We start from the raw sequence: 24,385 nt of genomic DNA, 5'->3' as shown, positions 1-24,385 counted from the left end.
TCTTTTGTAAAGAGCAGAGGCCAATCACACAGGAAAGGCCCAGAAACCCAAATCCCTTTAGAACAGATTATTTCATTCTGACGCAGGTGCCAAAGAGCTTAGCTGAGATTAAATAGGGCACTCTACTTTGAGAACAGTAATACCTGGGTATATTTGACCTAGCTCCCCTCCTTCTCAGATTGGCAAAGAGCAAAACTCTTAACAGTGGGCAAGTTTTCCCTTTTTGTAAGTGCCTGCTGTTGACGTGACAGGTGATGCATTCCAACAGAGGCCATTGCGAGAGGAAGATGGGGACGGTGGATTTGAAACTGGGTCTTGTTTTGAACCTGAAGATGCTTGTCTCGATTAGTAAACAGCGGAGCATGTGTGCTGACTGGAAGGCCCCTTTGAAAGGATGTCAGATGCTCATCCTTTAGTGTCAGCCATGGGCCAAACCTTGCTAATCCTGCTTGGGCTAAATTCCCATGAACTTCCCTTGGAATTTCTCTCCAGGGAAGATTTGGCTGGGTGACTCTGCCCTTTGTCAGATTACTTGAGCCGCGGGTTCTGTATTTCGACCCGCAAAATCAGGAACTTCTCGAAACTACTCCCACCCCTCAAAAGAACAGGCAATGGTTCGACTATTCAGCAGATTTATTTATACGCCACAATAGAATTAACAGAACTCCTTCTGCAAATTGCGTCCAAGACATCGCACAGGATGCAAGCGGCCACAGAGGAATTGCATAACTCAATTTGGCTCAGAAAAGTAGTTCTGTGTTCGTTCTCCCTCCTCACACTCACCTCTCGGTGGGAGCCGGGCTCTGTCATGAGAAAGCTGAGCCCCCTGCACTCCCAGGGAGCTCAGCACTGGCCAGGATCGAGCCTCAGGTTAGAGCAAGAGGTGGAGGGGCTGATGGAAATCATGCGAGGCAAGAGCCCACTCTAGAGATTTGCTCCTCTGTGGTGTTAACTAAGCTAATCCTGCTCTGACTTCTGCTTTGCCACTGAAACATCAGACGCTGGTGCTTGGCCGTGCTGGAGCACAGAATTGCTACAACAGGCACCGAAGGCTAAGCTGGCCACATGCCACTTGTTTTTCATACGGGAGGGAAGAGAACGGCCATTCCTTTGCTGAAAAAGCCTTTATTGTCGTTACACTACGAAATCTTACAGCGCTATAGGCCTGCTTACAACATCTCTCTTGTAAATACCAAATGTTCTACTGCAGGATGCTGGAGGGGTCCGTGCCGTGGTCCTAACCACGTGTCTGACTCACAGGGGAAGCGGTGGTGGTGTAGACAGCCCTGCCTCAGACAGGAAGCTTGGATCCCTTGCTGTCTTACTTTCAAGCTGCATTTTTTTCTGTTGATTTAGGTCAGTGGTTCCCAGCCTGTGGTCTGTGGACCCCTGAGGGTCCACAGAGGTATTGTAGGGGGTCCACGCAGAGCCTCTGCAGCCAGCACATCCTTCAAGCCGTGTTGCTTCCTGTGGCTAGGGAAGCAGAGCCAAATGAGGTACTTGCTGGCTGCCGGCACGGAGCCTCGTGGCTCAAGGCTCCATGCAGGCAGCCGGCTCATCCTTCAGCCCGTGCTGCTTCCCCAGGGGGCTGAAGGACACCTCTCGGAGGGATGTGCAGGCGGCAGGCACAGCTCTGTTGTTTGGGGGGGGGGTGATGGTCTGCAAAGGTTTCATCGATTGAGAAGGGGTCCGTATCCTCGACAAGTTGGGAGCCACCAATTTCAGTGACTGCACAAGTGGCCAGTGAGTTTTGGGGGGCGGGGATGCCCCCAAAAATGAAGACAATCAAATTCCCATCAGCGCTTGGAACATTTCAGCCGTGGTGGTTACCTGCTGCACTTCGTCTGGTGGATGGGAGGTGGCAAGGGTACCGTCGTAGGCTGCCCAGCCAAGGCCTCAGCCCTGTCGTAGGAGGGATACGTCGCAGTCCACGGCTCATTCAGCACTTGGTCTCTCTGCTGAGCTGGAGGTAAGTTCTAGCAGCTTAGGGGGACCTAGCCCACTGAGAACTGGAGTGAGACCCCCTCACTAGCATCACCCCAGCCACGGCCTGGCCAGCTGAGGAACAATTCTCAGCCCCCCCAGGCTGGGTTGGAGCACACGGAGCCTTTCACCTCCAGCTTACTTCCCATTTGCACGGCTCTGTGCCTTCCTGTTTGCACGCTTGCTTCTCCCCCACGCCGCCGCCACGTCCATCCACAAGCCGCCGGACTCCGCAGAGCTGAGCAGGAGGCTCAGGTTGCTCCCAACATGAATGCTGGCGAGTTCCAAAGTAACCGCAGCTCCCAATGGGCGTCTCCCCGCTGCCCTCTCCCACTGCGCAGGAATCCCCCTGCAAACCTTTCTCCATGGTGCCTTTCCCTATCAACGATACCGTATTATCTCCCGCTCCTGGGTACGCCTCGCCAGACTCAATTTGTATGGGAAGAGGGAGTTTGTGTTGTAGAGGGTAAATTACTTACATATTTGGAGGTAGATGCCGGGGAACGTGTGTGTGTGTGTGTGTGTGTGTGTGTGTGTGTGTGTGTGTGTGTGTGCACGTGCACGTGCCAGGGAATGGGTGTGTGTGTGTGTGTGTGTGCACGTGTGTGTGGGTGTGTGTGTGTGTGTGGAGTTTGTCTCTCCCCAAATAATGTCATGAATAAATGAGCAACATCCAAGTAACTGGCAACGTGGCATGTCAATTGATCAGACCCTCACAAATTCTTGGCCATGACAGTTCTAACAATACTTAGCACCTTGCAGCCAGATCTCTGTGTGCTCTGCCAAAGGCGAATGAACCTTATTATCCCTGTGCTACGGGGGGAAACTCTGTCGCCGGGTTAAGTGACTTGCTCAGGCGGAATTGCCTTCCAGCTTGTGCTAGGCAGGTCAAGTCGGGAGTTAAGCTTTGGGGGGTCAGACTTTTCTTAATGCCCCGTTTGTGTGTGGATGGACAGAAGTGCAGCAAGTTCAGCATTGCGTGTGCGTGCGTGTATGTGTTAAACTAAATGGAAATCGGCTTTGGGGACCTAGAGAGCAGGCTGCCTTCCCGCTGCTAAATATAGGAATGTCTCCAATGGCCTTGTGCCCCTCTCCCAGAGATGTGCTACCTTCCAAATGGGTTTTGTGTTTTGGGGCTGCCCTAGCCAATGGCAGGGTCATGCTACAGGGTAAAGCAAAATTCTCAGTCTCGATTGTATACGCGGAAAAGGTCTGAAGTTTGTCTGTGTGTGGCGGGGGTCAGCTAACGACACAGCCTCCCTTCTCCTTAAAAGGGTTCTTATCTTCAGGGACGCCTTTCAAAAGAGGATCCTCTGCTGCCATGGATTCTATGTACTCCTTGAGCTCCTTGCCTGTCTTGGAGATCTAGAGACAAAGGAAGAAGAATCTCTTCTTAGGTCATGAGAACGAGATCTGACTCCCTAGGATTTGTCCGACTGTGTTGGACTCGTGCTCCATCAGCTGCTGGACACAGGGCAGGGAGCAGGGCCAGATGAGTCCCAAGAAGGGGCAGGAAACTCCCTTTTAGGAGTCATCGTAGCCCCTAATTGTTGGAGGTCAGGTGAAGACATGGCGCATGTGGTTTTCGATCCCTACCAAACCCGTGCCTGAGCAGGAACGGCTCTAACTCGGAAGAGCCTTGTTTGCCACACACACGTCCAGGCCCTCTCGATCTAGCACCTCAATGGGAAGCAAGCCACTTCCTCGAATAGCAGCATGTCCCGGAGCCCCGGGACTGGGAACCCCCAGCGAGTCAGCAAAGGCTCATTAGAATTGGGGGGGACTAGACACACGGAGGAGTTAACTTTGCTCCTCTGGTCCAGGGGAGCTCCCAACACTAGGCGTGAAATCTCATCTGTGCAGGAGACAGAACCTTCCCCAGAGCGGGTCCGAGACTCGGCAAGGAACTCGTCCAGGCTCTTTGGACCGTCACTGGCCTCTCTGCTTTCCCCTCCAAATGCAAGGCCCATTTCTTTCACTTGCCTCCTCTAATACAAACGTGTGGCAACAGATCTACATGGAACGAATAAGCCACAAAGCCTCGCAAATCAAGAGTTATTTAATGCCCTCCAGGAAGGTGCTCAGCTCCTCTGGTGACAAGTGCAGAATAAAAAGCCGACTAGAATAGGGACGTAAGCGACGAGTCGACCAGCCCATAAGCTTATCGGATGGCCCAGTAGCGAGTCGATCGTCGCTTCCCTCCCGCCCTTATTGCCTCTATCAACAAGGGTGGGAAAAAGGAGCTGGAGCTCGGGGGAGCTGGGGTGCAGCTTCTGTCTGCAGGGGTCCCAGCGGGGACGTGTGTCCCTCTGCAGACAGGGGCTGCAGCCGAGAGCAGAGGCTACAGCAGCAGCAGCGCCTGTTTGCAGCGAACAGGGGCTGCTGGACTCGCGCTGATCACTGCGCCGCTGCATTGGAAGTATAGTGAGAGCCTGGCAGCTCTTGCTATGTTTAACACGCAGAGCCGCAGCGCGGGTGGCTCCCAGAGCTAGCATGAGCCAGGACTGCTCAGTCCCGGCTGGAGCCGGCTCCTGGAGCTCCCCTCGCTGCAGCCCTGCAGAGCCGTCCTATCGACTAGTCGTATCGTCATATCGACTATACGGGCAGCCTGATAACTGCGTTTTAATGTCCCTCGTACAGAACAGACCCTCAGCCTGGGCCTACAAAACAGCCAGTGAATTCTAGGCAGAGGCTGCATTGCTACCTCTGCTCCTGTTTGAAGAACTCTAGCCACGTTCATCCAGCTGGGCTCTACGGCAACATGGAAATCACGTAGCCCAGTGGTTCTCAACCCGGGGGTGCTCATGCAGAGGTTTTCTAGGGGGTACTCAGCTCATCCAGGTCAGTGCTTCTCAACTTACGGACGGTAGCCCAGGAAATTACACGTTTCAGCCCCGGGCAGAGCGGCTGCGACTATAGACAAGGCGGCCAAAGGAATCCAGGCTCAGGTATCACCCTGCAGCGGAAGCACGCTATTCCAGTTGACTTATTTATAACTACACGGTAAGAACGAGAAAGTCGGCCTTTTTTCCGTACTACTGGGCCGGGACGTTTTTGGCTGATTCTGTAAGCAAGTGCTTTTTAAGTGAGGTGAAACGTGCAAAAGAAATCAGTCTCCGGAAAGAGGTAGGGGGACTGGAAAGGTTGGAAATGCTTCATCTAGTCAGTATCATGCCTCAGCCGGTGCAGGATTTTGTCTTCTCTAGCATGTGACTTGGTCTTCTCTGCACAATGCAAGTGGATTATTTTTCAGGGTCTCCTGTACAGACGAGTTCTCCTGCCCCTTAATCTGTTTCTGTTAACCCGGTGGGACGCTGCAGATAAGTGTCTCATATCTAAAGCCATTCTCTCCCCTCGGTTTGGGCTTGACCCTGCTGTTGCTGAAGTCACTGGCAAGACCTTGCTCTCATCCAGGCTCTGGTGGGCTTGGATGGAACAGGGTCAGGCTGTTCATGCGGCTACCACTGCTGGGATCCAGACTGTCCAAAGACTGGGCTGTGTGGAATGCTGTATGCCAGGACCCGGCTACGCTCACCTGTCCTTGCTGAGTGCCCTCTTCCCCCACAGGCTGTACCAGGAGTTGGGAGCATCTGGCACCCTACCTCATGGGGCGTGGATGGCAAGCGGCTATTTGCCATGTGCCTTTAAATGCTCAAATGGCAGCCCGAGAAGCCGGAGTTCTGTGTACTCCAGGGTCAAAGGGCCAGAGCCCCACGCCTCTCGTTGGTTTCAGTGGCAGGCAGCTCAGTACCTTTGAGATCTGGGCCCAAATCCTGTGCTCTTTGTGCTCTCCCGCGTCACCAGGCCCCCTAGCCCGCTAGTATGCGCTGGGAGCCAGACCGCTGCTAGCCTGACACGAGGCCGACTCTTATCTCGAAGGTGGAAAGGTGCAAACTGAGCCCCTGGCTTTGTATCTGAGATGTAACTAAAGGCCCTTGCTCGGCAGAGCCCTTGGCCTGCTGGGAACATCCATCTAGATGGTTAACTCAGGGATTGACGTCTCCCATTGTGCTGAGACCCTAAGGGGAATACTTGCCATTTGCCTTTCATTCTTCACTTCCTTTTTCAGCTGGTCAAGCTCCATCTTCAGAAGTTCTTTTTCTGTAAGATCCTGAGCCATGCTGCCCTGCAACCAGATAGGAAGCCCTGTTACTGGTGCACATGTATCTTCTGCAAACGCTTGTCCTGTAGCAGGTACGAGCAACACTCTAGCTTCTCTTAAGGCCCATAGGAGTCAGGGGGCTCGGAGACACCCTCTGTTTGCTTCTCCATTCAGAGCTGGTACGGAAAATGCTTGAATTTCTCCAGCATTCCCAACAGACGATACAACCAGTTAAACTTTGATTGGCCAGATCCTCACCGGGCTTAGGCTGGCAGAGCCAATGAGATTATGTGGGTTTAGGTAATATAAGAATTACAAAACTAAAGCAGATCAATTAACCGTCTCGTTCAATATCCTGTTCCCAGCGGTCACCAGTACTCGGAGACTGGACAGGAAACCCTGCAGCAGGCAGTTAGAGGGTTAACTGCTGCCAGAGGGAGTCTTCCTGACCCCCAGCAGTGAGGAGTAGATTGAGGCCCTGGAGCATGCAGGTTAATAGTCCCTTCAACGCTCACTGATTCTTTTTACGATAATTGGATATTGGTTTTACTATAACGGCTTGATGCGGTAGCAGAGGATCTGGACGGATATTAAATAAAACCAATTCAGTCTATTATGTGGAAGAATATTCACAAGCACAAATGGCCACTAGGCACCCACTTACCTTCGACTTGTAGTGCGTGTTAGGGTTCATACTACTATTTGTGCCTCCAGCCTTAACCTGAACCTCGATTAACGGGCGGCTTTCAGAGGATTTAACAACTCGAGCCTGGATATTGCCTAGAATTGTCCATTTATCTTAAGAGAATGCTCTCAACGTGAGCTGCGTCTTTGTGAACGCTAAGCACTCTGCACTGAAAGGCAGCAATTTTTCTCCAACTTTACTCCTCTGAGTAGGTTTGTTCCTGGGTTGCTGTTTCCAGCTCCATTTTTAACACTTTGCCCGTCTCTAGCGCCTTCCACCCAAGAGTCCCAAAGCACTTTATGAACATGAGCTAATTAAGGGACATAGCACAAACCACGGATTGTCCTTGTTTTACAGACTCGAGGGCCAGACAGTAAGTCAGTGGCCGTGCAGGATGGAGCTCAAAACGCCTGGCTCTGTGACTGATCCCAAACCATCCGCCGTGCTCTTCAGAGTACAAAAAGCAGCATGAAAACACCTTCCTAGTTTTAACTTAAAACAATAGTGCCCGCTGCAAGGTCTGAAACTCTGTCCTTCATTCACCCGCTATCGTTAATTACTGAGTATCTCAGAATGCGGGGGGGCTGGATTCTCACTTAGGGCAAACCACATTTCTCCCTTGAAGTCAAGGAGTCTGTGCTAATTCTGACTCTCTCCCTCCCCGGCCTTTGTCAGTTTAAGCCAAAACTTAAATATCCGTGATGCTTTTCGGGTGTGCATTTCTGGGGGCAATTTTGCTTTCACTTGCAATAATTTAACAATTAACGTGCGAGAGTGCTAAAAAGTAACAGCAGGAGAAGGAAACGTGGAGCTGTCCAGTGAAACTGAACATATCCTGAGTATGTAAATATGTATTTTAGATGATGCGTCTGATCTTTCTTATTTATAAACTGGGAGATCACAGATGCAAGGGGCTGATTGAGTTGGGGTTGGTCCTGCTTTGGGCAGGGGGCTGGATTTGATGACTCCTGAGGTCTCTGCTCACCCTGGGATTCCATGATTCTAGGATTCTCTGATGAGCAACAGCACTGAAAACAGAATCCTGTTTATGGAAGTAGAGTGGGAGCTGGAATCTGTTGGATGAGCTGGAGTTTGCAAGAGAACGAGGTTCAGGGGAAGGCTGGAGGCACAAACTGTCGTAAGGACCATAACACCCACTGAAAGTCAAAGGGAGGAAGATTCCTAACTGCCATTTGTGCTTGTGAAAAATCTTCCACATAATAAATAGAATTGGGTTGGTTTTTTTTAAACATCAGTCCAGTTCCCCTGCTAATATAAATCAGCACGACACCTTTACATGCCCTGTTGGGTCACAACACAGGATGTGTGCTACAGAATCGTTCTTCTCCAAGAAGTACTTCGCAGGGATTCTGGGAAGGATAAAGGCTGGAACCGGTCTGCTGGTTGGGTCTAGTGCAGACAGATTTCTTAAGGAAGAGAGAGATCTCTTACAGACACCCATTTTTGGAAAGTGTTATTCAGAAAACCCAAAATTAACTGGCTCCTCGAGTGGATTAATCACTCTCATGTTTAAATTCAAAACCAGTTTGGAGGTCTGAGTCCAAAATGTACCTAAGTATAAGGCGGAATGGATTCTTTTTAACACACATTCTCTCTCGCTCTCTCTCTCATTCTCCCTCTCTCTCTCTTTCACTCTCTCTCTCTCTCACTCTCTTTCACACACACACACACACACACACACACACACACACACACACACACACACACCCCCACACACACACCCCTTCCCTCTCTCTCATTTTCCCACTCTCTCCCTTTGCCTCTCTGATTCTTCCCGGTTCAGGCAGGCAGCCCGCCTATTGCTAGCATTGCACCTGTCGTTGTCCTTTGTGTAAGAGTGCACACTCTCCAACGCGCTGCAAATGAACTATTCTGCCCTTCTCACCCCTGGCTTCACACCTGCGGCAGGGTGTAAATACCAGCCAGTTCCACCGTTCAGACTGTGACACCTTCACCTGGCCTGCAAGCCACTGATACCTGAAAAGGCTCCTTCTAGGGGGAGCAAAACCAGAGCCTGTAGCCCGGTGACATTGGTGAAGACGGCAATGGGATAGTCTGTGCTGTGCAGGAAAGAAGGGAACTTACCGCCTAGGGCGAGGGTCTTCCCTTTCCGAAGCGCTGGGGAGTTACATCTGTCCAGGCTGCTGAGAGGCGGCTTCTGCTCCCTCCTTCGGCTTCCCACTTGAAGACTCCGGCAGACTCCCCAGATGGCCGAAGGAGCAGATGTCTTCAGTCCCTAATCTGATAATGGACTCAGTTTATTAAGCTGATCAAGTGTCAGGCATTAACCTTAAAACCCGGGTAGCCGGAGCGGGGGCTGCGGATTTTAAAGCTGATCGATAATTTTGTAGCTGCCAACGAACATGCCGCGTCAGCGTGTGGCAGCTGGGTGGGCCCCCGGCTGTGGGAGAGAGGTGGGTGAAGTAATCCCTTTCGGTGGGCCAGCGTCTCCGAGGGAAGTTGCTGTTCAGTAGTGCTTCCTTTTTCTTCACGCTGTGGAGTTTCCAGTGCAGATGGCAGAATGTGAGCTGTGTGGGTGCTGGCAGCGTGTGGCCGCTGTGTGGGCCCGAGGGAAGAGGTTACCTTGCCCACGTTGCGCTGAGGAAGGGCTGTCGAGACAGCGCCTCCAGCCGCAGGATGGAGATGCCCGGACAGTGCTGACCAGTTTCCAGTCCAGGCTAGTGGCGGGTGAAAAGAATGGCCAGACGTGGGCACGGTAGCCGACTTCTCTGGGGTTTTGTCCTAGAGCGGGAAGGCTCGAGGACAGGGGCCACCAGCCGGTAGATCTTGGCGCCTCTGACACGGGATGCGAACTGGTTTGGCCCCGTGGCTGTCAAGAGCCGGCACTTCAGCTGCTCCTCCCCCCACGGCTGCGCATCTTCTGCCCTTTGCCTTGGAGCTGGTCCCCGGGAGCCGCCTGCTTGCTGCGCAGGGCAGGGGATGGAGAGGAGGGGGCTGATGTCAGGGTGCCCCCCTCCCACCCTGTCTCCTGTCTCCACAGAGCAGAGAGGGGCACCGCAGGACAAGTTCGCTGGCTGCTTTTGGGAGAGGTGCGGGGCCAGAGCAGGGGGGAGTCTGCCTCAGCCCCCCTGCACCCTCACCCAGGAGCCACCTGAGGTCAGCAGGGCCCAGCTGGAGCCCACATCCCAAACCCCTACCCCAGTCATGAACCCCTCCTGCCTCCCAGGGCAGGGGTGTGGCCTCACAGGGAGGCGGGGCAAGGAGCACAAAGGAGGCGGGGCAAAGGTATTTGGGTCTGAGTTAGATCTTGGCTTGCACTGACATTCAAAAAGTGACCTCGTGCGTAGAAAGGCTGGAGGCCCCTGCACGAGGACACGCCCAGAGACGCTGCTTTGTGCGCTGAGCTTCAGAACCCAAATGGCCTCGCCATCTCCCCCTCAGAGACAACCCGCCTCGGCAGCCTCGTTCGCCATCGCCCCCTCAGAGACAACCCGCCTCGGCAGCCTCGTTCGCCGTCTCCCCCCCACACAACCCGCCTCGGCAGCCTCGTTCGCCGTCTCCCCCTCACAGACAACCCGCCTCGGCAGCCTCGTTCGCCATCGCCCCCTCAGAGACAACCCGCCTCGGCAGCCTCGTTCGCCGTCTCCCCCCCACACAACCCGCCTCGGCAGCCTCGTTCGCCATCTCCCCCTCACACAACCCGCCTCGGCAGCCTCGTTCGCCGTCTCCCCCTCAGAGACAACCCGCCTCGGCAGCCTCGTTCGCCATCTCCCCCTCACACAACCCGCCTCGGCAGCCTCGTTAGCCATCTCCCCCTCAGAGACAACCCGCCTCGGCAGCCTCGTTCGCCATCTCCCCCTCAGAGACAACCCGCCTCGGCAGCCTCGTTCGCCATCTCCCCCTCAGAGACAACCCGCCTCGGCAGCCTCGTTCGCCATCTCCCCCTCAGAGACAACCCGCCTCGGCAGCCTCGTTCGCCATCTCCCCCTCAGAGACAACCCGCCTCGGCAGCCTCGTTCGCCATCGCCCCCTCAGAGACAACCCGCCTCGGCAGCCTCGTTCGCCATCTCCCCCCCACACAACCCGCCTCGGCAGCCTCGTTCGCCATCTCCCCCTCACACAACCCGCCTCGGCAGCCTCGTTCGCCGTCTCCCCCTCAGAGACAACCCGCCTCGGCAGCCTCGTTCGCCATCTCCCCCTCACACAACCCGCCTCGGCAGCCTCGTTAGCCATCTCCCCCTCAGAGACAACCCGCCTCGGCAGCCTCGTTCGCCATCTCCCCCTCAGAGACAACCCGCCTCGGCAGCCTCGTTCGCCATCTCCCCCTCAGAGACAACCCGCCTCGGCAGCCTCGTTAGCCATCTCCCCCTCAGAGACAACCCGCCTCGGCAGCCTCGTTCGCCATCTCCCCCTCAGAGACAACCCGCCTCGGCAGCCTCGTTCGCCATCTCCCCCTCAGAGACAACCCGCCTCGACAGCCTCGTTCGCCGTCTCCCCCTCAGAGACAACCCGCCTCGACAGCCTCGTTCGCCATCTCCCCCTCAGAGACAACCCGCCTCGACAGCCTCGTTCGCCATCTCTCCCTCAGAGACAACCCGCCTCGACAGCCTCGTTCGCCATCTCCCCCTCAGAGACAACCCGCCTCGGCAGCCTCGTTCGCCGTCTCCCCCTCACACAACCCGCCTCGGCTGCCTCGTTCGCCGTCTCCCCCTCAGAGACAACCCGCCTCGGCAGCCTCGTTCGCCGTCTCCCCCTCAGAGACAACCCGCCTCGGCAGCCTCGTTCGCAGTCTCCCCCTCAGAGACAACCCGCCTCGGCAGCCTCGTTCGCCGTCTCCCCCTCAGAGACAACCCGCCTCGGCAGCCTCGTTCGCCGTCTCCCCCTCAGAGACAACCCGCCTCGACTGCCTCGTTCGCCATCTCCCCCTCAGAGACAACCCGCCTCGACTGCCTCGTTCACCATCTCCCCCTCAGAGACAACCCGCCTCGACTGCCTCGTTCGCCGTCTCCCCCTCAGAGACAACCCGCCTCGACTGCCTCGTTCACCATCTCCCCCTCAGAGACAACCCGCCTCGGCAGCCTCGTTCACCACCTCCCCCTCAGAGACAACCCGCCTCGGCAGCCTCGTTCGCCGTCTCCCCCTCACACAACCCGCCTCGGCTGCCTCGTTCGCCGTCTCCCCCTCAGAGACAACCCGCCTCGGCAGCCTCGTTCGCCATCTCCCCCTCACACAACCCGCCTCGGCAGCCTCGTTCGCCGTCTCCCCCTCAGAGACAACCCGCCTCGGCTGCCTCGTTCGCCGTCTCCCCCTCACACAACCCGCCTCGGCAGCCTCGTTCGCCGTCTCCCCCCCACATAACCCGCCTCGGCAGCCTCGTTCGCCGTCTCTGCAGAGCAGAGGGGAAAACCCAAAGGATGACAATGGCGGGGGAGGAGGGAAGGAACCGGGGCATCTAGTGAAACACAGATTGGCTGTGAGTGAGGAGGGGGATGCAGCTGTGAACAATCCGAAGATCGTTGTGGGGCGTATTTACAGGCCCGGTGTATGTGAGACGTGGCGGGTAATTGCCCTGCTCTGGGGAGGCCTCCTTTGCTATTCCGTGGCCGGGTCTGGGCCCGGCGCCGTGGGGAGACCATGGACCGGTTGAGGAGAGTCCAGAGGGGAGCAACAAAAATGAGAAAATGTTTCGAAAACCTGACGTGGGTGGGACGGTTCCAACGCCTGGAGAGGTTTGGTCCCGGGGGGGACTTGACAACAGGCTTCAGCTCTGGCGAGGGCGAGGCTGTCGTCACAAGCCTGGCCCCTGTGTCTACTGGCAAGTGCTCGCATTGGGAGACTCTCCAGCTGGGCCGAGCTGCCCTTTGATCTGCCCAGAGGGGCTGGGATGGAAACCCCCCCCCCCCCCCCGCTGCACATTGTACCGTGGACTGGACGATACCCAGGCTGGGGCTGCGTGTGGCTCCGCGGCGGGGCGGCTGCGGGGCAGCGTGAGGGCACTGCCAGCCCCTCCGTGAGCTCTGGCCGGCCGAGAGGAGTCCGTGGCCCAGTGTGAACTGTCCCGGCTCAGCGCGGGTTAGATCGGAGGGCTGGCCCGGGCCCGCCTCTGCTGGAAACCTGGGTCCCGCCAAGCAGGAGGAAGCCACGTCCTAGCGGATTTCGTCCCTAACTCCTGCGACAAAGCTCCCCCTCCACCTGGGGCCTGAGCTCTCGGGGGTTGACTTGCCTCCCTTCAGACACCGGCTCGCTGTTTGTGGAGACTCCCATCGCAGGCCAGCACGGGGAAGAGGGGAAACCAAACTTCCTCGTCTTTGCTGCCCCTCCCGGGAGTGCAGGGAGGACAAACCCTTGCACCCAGGGCCGGATTAAGGCATGAGCTAGCCAGGCAGCTGCCCCAGGTGCCAACCTACGGGGGGCGCCGGATGGCAGCTGTGAGGGGCGCTGTGCAGCCGGGCGCGTGGCACCCCTTAGAGCTGCCATCAGGCGCCACACAGCCGGCTCCCAGGGCAGGGGCTGCGTTAACCCCCACGGCGCCAGCCAGCAACGCCATTACCCGCATGGCTGTGGGGCCCTGCACGGCCAGGCTCGTCCCGCCCCAGGCGGCCCCGGGCTGCGCACCAGCAGCAGTAGCCAGGCTGGGCCGGGCCGGGCACGTGCATCCTGCCGCCGCCAGCTCCACGTGCCCTCCCCCTCGTGCTGGGCGGGGGCGGGACCATGCATGCACCCTCCCCCGCACACCAGCACGGGAGCGGGGCCGCACATGCACCCTCCCCCAACCCAGGGCACAATTGAACTATCTGCCCGGGGCGCCGGAATGGCTTGGTCCGGCCCTGCGTGCACCCAAACCGGTTCTTCCTAGTCGTACAATGGGGAGCTGCTGGCGAGAACCAGGCCTGTCCTTTACCGCAGGCTCCGGCCCAGGGCCCCCGCAGCAGCCGCTGTCTGGAACGTCTCTGGTAACCGCTACAAATCCACAGGCCACTTCCCCACGGGCCACGCCCTTCCACGTGGTACCCGCCTGCGCTTTCTCCTCCCAGCCTCCCCTGCCCCTCACTCTCCTCAGCTCCCTCCTCGCAGCAGAGCAAGCAGAAGGAAAAAGCCCTTTTAAACCAGCCTCAGCTGGCTCTTAATGGGCCCCCAGGTGTTCGGATGAGTCCGGCCCCTGCGAGTCTGGAAGCCTCCTGCTTGGTGCTAAGTGTTTTCATTGGCCTGATTGCGCTGACTGATTCTAGCAGGTTCCTGCTGGTTCTGGATCAGCCCTCGTTAGTCTAGGCTGGGAACAGAGACCTATTTAATCCGGGGCTAATAGATTTCCCCTCCACTGCTCCCCGGTAGCCCGACTCGGTCACACTCCCCACTCACTGCGTGCCGTGGGGCCGGGATTTGACCCTGTCGATGGCAGAGCCGCATTATGACTTTCGTGGGCCCTAGGCACCTTTGCCTTCCTGGGCCCCCCCCACCATAATAATATCAATTGGAAAAATGATTTTTGATATAACTTTAAATACTTCAACATTTTTTTTCTGTTTTAGGCAAAATTGAATCGATTTTCGTGGGCCCTAAAAGTTTCATTTTTTTCTGATGTGAGAAAAATATTAAAACATTTTGACTATGTTCCCACTCGCGGCTTCTTGCGCAAGTAATATGCAAATGAGGCTAAGCGTGGACTATCGCCGAGCCTCATTTGCATACCTAATGAGCCACCATTTTTTCAGAAGAGGCTCTTGCGCAAGAAGCGTCTACACTGCCCCTCCTTGCGCAAGAAAAACCCTTTTGCGCAACGCCGTTCTTCCTGTCAAGTAATAGGTGTAACGGCGTTGCGCAAGGGGGCTATGTCTAGATTGCATCCCTCAGCACGGAGCTTTGCCGGAAAAAACCGCCAGTCTAGACGCGGATCTTTCGGAAAATAAAGCCTTTTCTGAAAGCTCCCTTATCCCTTATTTTAAGAGGGCCTTTTGGAAAAGGCTTCATTTTCCGAAAGATCCGTGTCTAGACTGGCGCTATTTTCCAGCAAAGCTTCGTGCCGAAAAAAAGCAGCAGCCATTTTTATGCTAATGAAGCGGGGGAGATTTAAATCCCCGCTTCATTAGCAATTGCGATACGTCTAATTTGCATCCCTTTTACGAAAAGAGGGTGCAATCTAGACGCAGCCGAGGGTTTTTCTTGCGCAAGAGCCTCTTCTGAAAAAAATGGTGGCTCATTAGGTATGCAAATGAGGCTGGGCGATATTCCACGCTTAGCCTCATTTGCATATTACTCCCGCAAGAAGCCGCGATGCAGACGTAGCCTTTCTTCGACCCTAAAAGGTTTTTTTTCCTTCTGATTTTAAAAGAAATTAAAACATTTTCGTGGGCCCCTAAAAGGATCGCGGGGCCCAGGCACTGAGCCTACTGGATACGTCGGCCCTGGTCGCTGGGCTACCGGGGAGTCGCAGCTTCACCCCAAGCACAGCAGCCAGCTTCGGCTGTACACGTGGGAGCGGACACGCGTGGCCGCCTCGGGAGCCCGTTGCGGGACAGTTTAGCTCCCTGGCCGCTGGGACTTTCTTGGAATGTTTCTGTTTCCAGCGCCCCTTGTTCTTCTGCCATGACTCACGTCCCTTCTCGCTGTGGCTTTCCTCGGCCGCCCCCAGCGCTTCCCCTGCGGCTGGCAAACCCCGCCCGGACGGCCCCTCTTCCCTCCACCCCTTCCCCCGGAGGATCACCGCAGGGTCTGACACCAGCTCCCCCCGGCCAGCTGCGCCCCGCGCCCCACAGCGCGTGGGAGCCACGTTTCCTCTCCGGGCCGTTCCTAAGTTTCCCGAGTGCGCACGGGAAGGGGGGCGCACGGATCCCAGCGGGCGCTGAAAGCCGGGTCCCTCCGAAGCGGCCCCCGGGCTGGCGGGGCGAGTGGCCGGGGCAGGCTGGGGCCCCCCGGTGGCGCAGAGGGGCAGGTGCGCAGCGGGGTGGGACTGCGCGCCCCGCCCGCCAATGAGCGCAGCGCAGCGCCCGGGCTGCCTGGGGAGCCGCTGGCGCGCAGGAGGAAGCGGCGCGCAGCATGGCCGAGCGGCAGCAGCATGAAATCCCCGCGGCCAGGCAAGTCCTGCGGGACAACTACAGCAACCTGCACAGGCTGGCCGACTACTGCGAGAGCAACTACCTGCAGGTAGGCGGGGCCCGCGGCTGGGCCGGGCAGGTGCCGAGATCCCGGGCATCTCACACTTAGGGGCATGAAGGCTCCGCAAAGGGGCAGCTGGGCCGGCTCTGCCCAGTAGAAAGGGAAGGACAGAAAATGATCTTGCCTTTGGGGAGGCAGTACGGCCTAGTGGCTAGCGCCCCACACGCCGAACTTGGCTTTTGGCCCCGTCCACACAGCCCCCTGCACTGGGATCAGACTTGCACATCGCGCCTCTTATTTCGAAATAGGCAATTTTGAAATCTGGCCCGTCTCCACGGCGCCGAAGTTCGAAATAAGAGGCTCTGTCGCACCTTCCCTTATAGCGCCCGTTATTTCAAAAAATCTCCCAAAATAGCCGTGCAGTGTAGATGCAGCCTGCGAGAAATCGCTCCGTCCGTTGTGCCGCGGTGTCCGTCTGTCCTGCGTGCGCTGCCTGTAAGCTCAGAGGGCCGAGTAACCGTGTCTGACTGTGGCCGTGTTCTGGGGGGAGGTGCAGTCTTAACTCAGATCCGACCCTAAGGGGAACCTGATCTTCAGCTTGACTTGCAAGTGTCCACCTGGCGCCTGCCTTCTCTTCCCTGGGCCCTGGCTCGCTCACGGGAAAGGCAGGTCTTTGCAGAGCGACGACAAGCCCCGGGGCAGGTAGCTCCTGCATCCTCCTTACAGTCCAATGAGCTCCAAGTAGAGGGGGAACTAAAGCATAAGCAGATGAAGTGACGTGCCCAAGGCCACCGGGGTTGTGGGTGGCAGAATCCCGGTTGGACCTGGGATCTTGTGTCTCCACATGCGGTATCTATCCGCTAGCTCCCCCCAAAGCGCTAGGCTCTGTGCCAGTAAAGATCAGATCAACCCTAACAAGGTTTTCCCCTCGTTCATTTCTGGCCCTCCGCACAGGGCGTTACGGGGACGCCTGCCCAGTTCCTCAGGTACAAGTGGGGCGGGAGGCGGGGAGACAGGACACTTCCGTGGGGGGGGGGTTGTTCCGCGTGGTGACATGTGTCAGGAAACGCAGAGGTCGGCGCTGAAAGTCTGCACCTGTGAAATAGCAGAACCTCCCAGGGGCACGAGCAGCAGCCTCGGCTCCCCGCTTGGTCCCCGCGAGAATGTTCCGAGCTAGTTCTGGGGTGAGCGGCTGTCTGGTGTGACTGCTTCCCGCCCAACCTGCGGCGTCATTCCCTGCTCTGAGCGCCCGGCGCTGGAAACCCACCGCCTCCCCTTGCCCGACGGGGTGGGAGCGCAGTCCCGCAACCGGATCTTAGTTCCTTGGCCCGTGAGAGCTGAGAGCAGGGCTCCCTGCTGGTGGCTGCTCTACCGAAGAGGTTACAACCCAAATACACCAGGGGAGCAGGGTCCTGATTGTACAGGAGGGGGGCCGAGGTACAGAGATCCAGGTCCCAATTCTCAAAGGGATTTAGGAACCGCACTCCCTTTGATTCCCATGGACGTGAGGTGCCTAATTACCCTGGGAAGGTCTGGGCTCCACGCTCAGATGGCAGAAGCAGGAGTTGAATCCCAGTGCCCGGAGTCGAAGTCCAGCGTGCCTGCCCCCCCTCGTCCAAGAGGGCTCCAAAGAGCTGTCTGAACTCCAGAGGGGAGGGATGAAACTCCTCCCTCTGAGATGCAGCCACTTCTGGAGTGGAACACAGCCAGCCCTGCCCAGCCCGCCAGGGCACAAAGAAGAATCGCGCCGCGACCTGTTGGAATTTCCATGCCCAGCAAGACAGTGTTGGGAAAAGGGCCAGGACAGAAGCACATTTTGGATGCCCACATCTGGCCAGCAGCTTGGTTTTGCGCCCCCAGCCCGGGCTGAGCCAGCACTGTGACGGCGCAGCGCCCCTGCCAGACGGCTCGGCTGCGGGCCGGTTCCCAAGCGCGCATGAAGCTAACCCGCCCCTGCTTAGCTGGAGAAGGCACCTTGCAGGGCCTCAGTTCCTAAAGGAGATGAGGTTTCACAGCTGGATCCAAAGCCCATGCAAGTCAATGGCCAGTCCCCGCAGCGCCCTCCGCATCATGCTGCAAAGGAGGCTCCGTTTCCTCCTGCCCCAATGCAGGGTTCTAGGGCCACATCTGTACGCACGGCTGGGTGGGGACCGGGGCGAAGGCATGGTCTGTTGGCAGAAGCCACTCGCCCGCGGACGTAGCGCCGGGCCCACAAAGGTGGACTAGTCACCCCCCGAGTGCCACCCGTCGCGCCACCCGAGGCCGGAGTGTGGAGCCAGCCTAGGTGTGTTTCCCCCTCCCGAGGAACAACGCTCTGGCCTCCCTGCCTGCGACAACAGCCGGGCAAGGCGGGCGAAGCAGCACCTTCTCCGGCACCATAGAGGCGCGTTATCAAGCTGCACAGAGCTGGGAAGGGCAGTTTGGCTCCTGCTGCACCCGAGATTGGGTCCCGTGCAAGATTCCCCCTCCCACCCCACTCCCGCCTCTCTCTAATCTTCGGGGACCAGCCCCACGCCGCCGCTGGCCAACGGGGACTGATGGTCGCCTGTGTCCTCCCGCCCAGGGCAGGGCGGTGCCGTTTCAGGCAGACAGTGACAGGCGCTGGCGGACGGCTCATGTTCTGTTGACGCAGCCACAGGAAGCTCGGAGCGTTCGGGAAGCAGAAGGAAACGGCTAATTAAGCTCGACGCCAGTGGAAAGTCGCCATCTCGAAAGGCTCCTCTGCACAGCCACTTGGCTCTGCTTCCCGCACGCCCCACCTCCTGCCAGCAACGAGCCATCCTCCTTCAGCTCTGATGGACCCAGGACCCCTCCCCGCTTTGCACTTTGTCCAAGGAGTCCGGCCAGGGAACTGGGGACACAGGAACAAATCCACGGCTGGGTTGGACAAAACTCCGGCCTCTCAGAACCATCCAAGTGATGGCGGGAAAGGACCAAGTGGGCATTTAACCCTTGAACTAAAGAGGAATTTCCGTGACAGTAGAGGGCTTATGACACACACAGCGAGGGCAGGGATTCACAGACACCCTAGCCAGGCTGTTGCACCGCTGGAGGCTGATTGATGGGCTGGGTGCATGGGCGCGGCGGGTGCAGATCAGTTCCCCAGGCCAAGGGCACATCTCACAGGGTTGTTGGGCGTTTCTCCAGGGCAGCCCCCAGGCATGTCAGCTGGGCGGTGCAGGGAGGAGGAGGTGTCTGTGCCCACCCAGTCCCCAGCCTGGGTTCATCCCTGGGGAAAGTCGTCTTCCCTCCTGCACCTTCTGCCGGCTCTTCCTTTGCATGGAGACGCACACTGGCCTCCTCGGCCTCCTCCCTCTTGCTGCCTGGCCCGACTCCTCTGACCGGGGGCAGAAGGGCAGAGAAACCCTGGGGCGGGTGGAATCTCCATCCCTGGAGGTGTTTAAGACCCGGCTGGGCTGGCTGAGTCGGGGTCGGTCCTGCTTTGGGTGGGGGGTGGGGGGCTGGGCTCCATGACTCCCGAGGGCTCTTCCAGCCCTGGGCTTCGCGATTCTCTGAGAGGCCCGGCCGGTTCCCCGGGCTGGGTTCTTACATCGCGCCGCTTCCGTGGGCGGAGCCCAGCCACGCCGGCTCCCAAACCGTTTTTGTTTCCGTTGCAGGCCACCGACAAGCGGCGAGCCCTGGAGGAGACCATGGCGTACAGCACCCAGTCCTTGGCGAGCGTGGCCTACCAGGTCAGCAACCTGGCCGGCAAGGTGCTCCAGCTGCTGGACCTGCAGGCGAGCGAACTCCGCCAGGTGGAGGCCAGTGTCTGCTGCCTCGCGCAGGTGGGTGGCAAACTCGCCGGGGGGTCACTCTGGGGTCGGCGGCGCTGCAGCCGCCATGTGCCTGCGTGTCCAGGCCGGTCCCTCGGCGTGTCCAGGCCCTGCTCTCGGGGCGCCGCCTGGCGTGCTGCCAGCGAGATCCACGCAGGCTCTGTCCGGCCACCTGCATAGCGACCCCAGCTCCGCTCGCAGCATGGAGCCTCGCCCTGACTCCAGCCCCCCGCGAGCCACCCGGCTCCCTGGCGGAGGGTTAGGGGATGGGCCCGCGAGAGGGCTGACGACGCGGCTCCCTGGCAGAGGCGCCCGTGGCCAGTGCTGACGGTCTGGGGTCTGTTGGCTGAGCCGGGTTTGATACCCGTCCGTGTGCGCCCCACTCCGCTTGCAGTGCGATGTCACTCCCATGGGGGGGGCTACCGCCATGCTCTGTCCTCCGAGGGGGGGCTACCGCCGTGCTCTGTCCTCCGGGGGGGGGGGGTACCACTGTGCTCTGTCCTCCGGGGGGGGGGGTACCGCTGTGCTCTGTCCTGGGGGGGAGGTACCACTGTGCTCTGTCCTCCACGGGGGGGGGGTACCGCTGTGCTCTGTCCTGGGGGGGAGGTACCACCGTGCTCTGTCCTCCGGGGGGGGGGGGGTACCGCTGTGCTCTGTCCTGGGGGGGAGGTACCACCGTGCTCTGTCCTCCGGGGGGGGGGGAAGGTACCGCTGTGCTCTGTCCTGGGGGGGAGGTACCACTGTGCTCTGTCCTCCACGGGGGGGGGGGCAGGTACCGCTGTGCTCTGTCCTGGGGGGGAGGTACCACTGTGCTCTGTCCTCCGGGGGGGGGGAGGTACCGCTGTGCTCTGTCCTGGGGGGGAGGTACCACTGTGCTCTGTCCTCCACGGGGGGGGGGAGGTACCGCTGTGCTCTGTCCTGGGGGGGAGGTACCACTGTGCTCTGTCCTCCACGGGGGGGGGGAGGTACCGCTGTGCTCTGTCCTCCAGTGCAGCGACAGCATGAAGAATAAGCGCCAGGGCCTTCAAAATGCCCCGGATCCCTTCGGGGGGACCGTGGGGCCTGATTGTCCCCGGGGCTGAGCACTCGCCGTTCCCACGGGTTCGGGTGGGGGCTCCGCACCAGAGAGCCCAGCGCTGGGCCAGGCGAGCGCAGCGTTCCAGCCCCGTAGGAACGGCTCCTGGGTTCATAGACTGGCAAGCTGCTAGCCTCTTCCAGGCCGGTCCCAACCGCAAAGGAAAGGCAGCCCCATAGCTGGCTGAGGGGTTGATTCTCGGCCCAGCCAGACCCTGGTGTATCAGACAGTCCCCCCCGCCAGGCTGCGGATGCACACGGTGCGGGCGAGGGCGGCCGCCCTTTTCCTCTGTGGGAAAGTTGCCTGGTAACTTTCCTGTTAGCTGGAAAATTATAATAATAAAAAACCCCTCCTTGCTCAGGAAACGGCAGCGAGCGGGATGGAAGGCGGCAGCACTCGGAGCAAACAGAATCCCAGCGGGACTGGGGCTCTCGAGGGCCATTCCGAATACGAAGGGCCGGGGGGGCAGGTGTAAACTGGTGTCACTCCACTAAGGCCGATGGAGCTGTGTTGATTTCCCCCACCCGAGAATCTGCCCCCTACACGCCTTAAAAAGTGGGACGTGCCCAGCTGAGTTCAGGATCGAGCCCTCATTAACCCCGGGGAGCAGCAATCCTTCCTGGCTCCCTCCAGCCCCCAGCTGTGTAGATGGAGAAACTGAGGCACCGAGAAGGGTCAGGACTTCTGGGCCACCGCAGAGCTGGGAGGAGGGCCCAGGAGCCCTAGGGAGGAGGGTTTCTGGAGCCCGGGGAGTTTCGGAGGGAGGACGTTGTCGTGGGATTGGTAGCTGCAGGGCTGGAGGCTCGTGGGAGCTGACAGAGGGCGCTCGTCTCTCTGCAGGTGGTGGACATGCACAAGGAGAAAGTGTCGCGGCGGGAGATCGGAACGTTGACTGTCTGTAAGAGGCCCCCCCCCTACCAGAAAATCATCTATCCAACCTACCAGGAGCCGCTGGAAGCCTACTTCCGGAAACCCCTCAACTTCAGCATCCTGGACGACGTGGGCCACGGGATAAAGGTCAGAGCAAACCCCCGGGGCAGCCCCACGCTGGGGGCAGCTTGAAGGGACCTCACAAGGCTGAGTCCCGGGAGATGCTCCGGCGCAGTCGGACGTTGCTGGGATTGGGGGGGGGTTGCTTAGCGAGCAGGGAAGGCCAATTGCACTGGGACACTCCGGGGGGATATTCTGTGGCCGGATTCCGCCGGCCAGGCCGCTGGATGCTCACAACGATCCCCCCGGCCGGAGCACGTCTCGGCCACTGGTCTGAAAGCGAGCATTGCTTTTTTCAAGGTGCTTCTTCTTGGGGTGCCCAGCGTGCCAAGCCTTCAAAGGCCGGGTTTTGGCAAGCGCTGAGCGCTGGACACCACGCCCCTCAAGTGCAAATCCGGCACTCCCAACTGCTGGTCGCCTCCGACCGGCTTGGCCTGTCCATCTACGGGAAAGAGCTCCCGGCTTCACCGAATTCGTTCTTCCTGGCCCTTCCGAGGTGCAGCCAGTCTCTCCTCCTACCTAGCTCAGGCCAGAGAACTTGCCCACGGCCTTTCCGAGAGGATTTCCTTGTAGAAAAACATCCAGGCTTGGTTTTGGAATGGTCAGGGATGGAGAATCCGCCGCGGCCCCTGGAAAATTGCTCCGGTGGTTGGAGGAACCCACAGTCCAACCCTCCCATGAGGGGTCACGGTGCAGTCGGAGAACGTAACTGTCCCCGTGCGTCCTGCAGGCTCCCCGTGTCCTACAGACGTGAATTAACCCTTCACACACCGCTGCAAAGCGAGTCAGGGCGGAACCGGGAACAGAACCCCGGATTCCCCAGAGCCCTGCTCCGTCCGCCTGCCCACCCGCCTCTCCGACTGTGGTCAGCTCCGCCCAGAGCATCCTGTCCCAATGTGCAGTCGGGTCTGGGGTCAACACCTGGGATGGAGCTCGCCGCGTCTGCCTGCCAGCCAGCCATTCCAGAGTCCCAATAAAAGGGAGGGGAGGGCGACCAAAATGCTGAGCCCATGAGCTACGAGGAGAGGCTGAGGGACTGGGGCTTGTGTAGTCTGCAGAAGAGCAGAGTGAAGGGGGATTTGAGAGCAGCTGCAACTCCTGGAAGGGGGGCTCCAAAGAGGCTGGAGAGAGGCTGGTCTCAGTGGGGGCAGAACAAGGAGCAATGGGCTCAAGTTGCAGTGGGGGAGGTCTAGGTAGGAGATTAGGAAAAACGATTTCCTGAGGTGGGTGGGAAGCGCTGGGCTGGGTTCCCTAGGGCGGGGGTGGAGTCTCCATCCCGAGGGGTGTTTAAGTCCCGGCTGGACACAGCCCTGGCTGGGCTGACTGAGTTGGGGTTGGTCCTGCCTTGGGCCTGGGTTGGACTTGATGCCTCCTGAGGGCTCCGCCCACCCGCCCTGTGGCTCTGTGATTTTCCCTGGACGTTCCAATCCCGAGTCCCAAGAAAACGGTTGAGTGTGAATCTGGCCCTCGCCCCCACGTGGCCGACCGGGGTGAGTCTGGGGGGCTGGGAGCGTACGAGAGGCAGGCCGGGAGCTCTGATGACTCAGGCAGAGACAGGCAGACGAGTGTCTCTGCGCACTTCCTGTGAGGGCAGCTGGAGTCCGCTGGTGAACCACAGCCCGGCCCGCCTGTTCCTCTTTGCAACGCTGGGTGCCTGGCGCTCTCCCCCCTGCTGGGGGGAGGGGAGAGGCGCTGAGCCCCCCCAAGGCGGGTGCCCCCCAGGTTTGTGATTCAACGGCCAGGAGGCACCTTGCTGCTGCCGTTGCCAGGTGCCAAGTAGGACTCGCTTCTCGCGGGAAACCTGACGGCTCCCCTGGGATCTGTCGCGTCGGCCTCCTCCCGCGAGCTCTCCGGGGCGAGGGCTCCCGGCGCTGCCGCCCGCCTTGGCGCCTGAAAGCAGCCCAAGTGCCAGCGCCAGCCCTAGTTTTGGCGGGTCACCTTTAAGATCCCCGTGCAGGAGTTTCACCAGCCGCGTGGCCTGCGACGCCGTAACCGCCCGAGATCGAAACTGCCGCGGCCGGCTAAATGCAGACAGGGGAAGTTGTCGACGTGAGCGCTCTCTTCCCACGCTCGCCTCGGCTTTCTGAGCAGCGGGCTCACCACAGCCCCGAGCTGCTTCCTCTTGCACAGCCGCTCTCTGCTGCTCTGCAGGACTCGCTCCGGGCCGTTCGGGGCAGGGCAGGTGTCAGCCTTTCCTCCAAGGAGCTTTACTTCCGCCGACGGGCCTGCACAGAGCCCCGAGTGGCCGGGGTGCTCGACGTCCCCAGCCACAGATGGCAAAGCAGCTCGGCACCCACCGGTCACGCGTGAATTCCCGTGGCAGTCGGTTCCTTGCAGCCAGATCCAGAAGCCATTGAAATCAGCGGAGAGACTCTCCCCAGCAGCGCTCCCTGCAAGCCGAGCGCTCGGGCACCCACCCCGGAGAGGTTCCAGTGCCGCCCGCTGATCAGCAGAGCGCCCAGAGCCGGTGGCGTGTGTGTCCACTGGTGGTGCACATAAGCCCAGGCCACGGTGCACAGAACAACGTTTATTTTCCACATGGGATGGAAAAAAGTGAGAAGGAGCGTTGTCCCTCACCCAGTGACTTTGGCTCAGCTTCTCACTGGCTCTGATCCGCTCCTGCCCGGCTGGCACAGAGATGTGGGGTGATGCTCTGTGTGCAGCCAGCGGGGACGTTGGTACCGTGCCTCCGGTCGCCAGGG

The 24,385-nt window shown here is 59.0% G+C and overlaps 2 protein-coding genes across 4 annotated transcripts in view; one reads left to right on the top strand and one right to left on the bottom strand.

Moving 5' to 3' along the window:
- Positions 1-2,563: 2,563 nt before the first annotated feature.
- On the bottom strand, positions 2,564-10,203 carry GNGT2 (G protein subunit gamma transducin 2). The gene is made up of 3 exons (XM_006120447.5): positions 8,877-10,203; positions 6,020-6,109; positions 2,564-3,348 (listed from the first exon to the last, which is right to left on the bottom strand). Exons 2-3 carry the CDS (start codon positions 6,101-6,103, stop codon positions 3,223-3,225), a joined length of 210 nt encoding a protein of 69 aa, XP_006120509.1. The 5' UTR covers positions 6,104-6,109; positions 8,877-10,203; the 3' UTR covers positions 2,564-3,222.
- Positions 10,204-15,440: 5,237 nt separating this feature from the next.
- The window catches only part of ABI3 (ABI family member 3), a 20,686-nt gene continuing 11,741 nt past the window's right edge, over positions 15,441-24,385 (top strand). Inside the window, exons 1-3 of one of the 3 annotated variants that reach the window (XM_089773999.1) lie at positions 15,441-15,893; positions 19,463-19,630; positions 21,534-21,710. In XM_089773999.1, coding sequence (XP_089630125.1) covers positions 15,786-15,893; positions 19,463-19,630; positions 21,534-21,710 — 453 coding nt within the window. In that variant the 5' untranslated portion in view covers positions 15,441-15,785. Of the gene's footprint in view, positions 15,894-16,879; positions 18,783-19,462; positions 19,631-21,533; positions 21,711-24,385 lie in introns of those variants that run through there. The other 2 variants (XM_075911250.2, XM_075911251.2) reach the window with 2 other exon arrangements.

The sequence above is a fragment of the Pelodiscus sinensis genome, chromosome 29, assembly GCF_052426305.1.
Source record: "Pelodiscus sinensis isolate ZL-2025 chromosome 29, ASM5242630v1, whole genome shotgun sequence".
In the NCBI taxonomy this organism is placed as follows: Eukaryota; Metazoa; Chordata; order Testudines; family Trionychidae; genus Pelodiscus; species Pelodiscus sinensis.
This window is presented reverse-complemented; position numbering and strand designations above follow the sequence as displayed.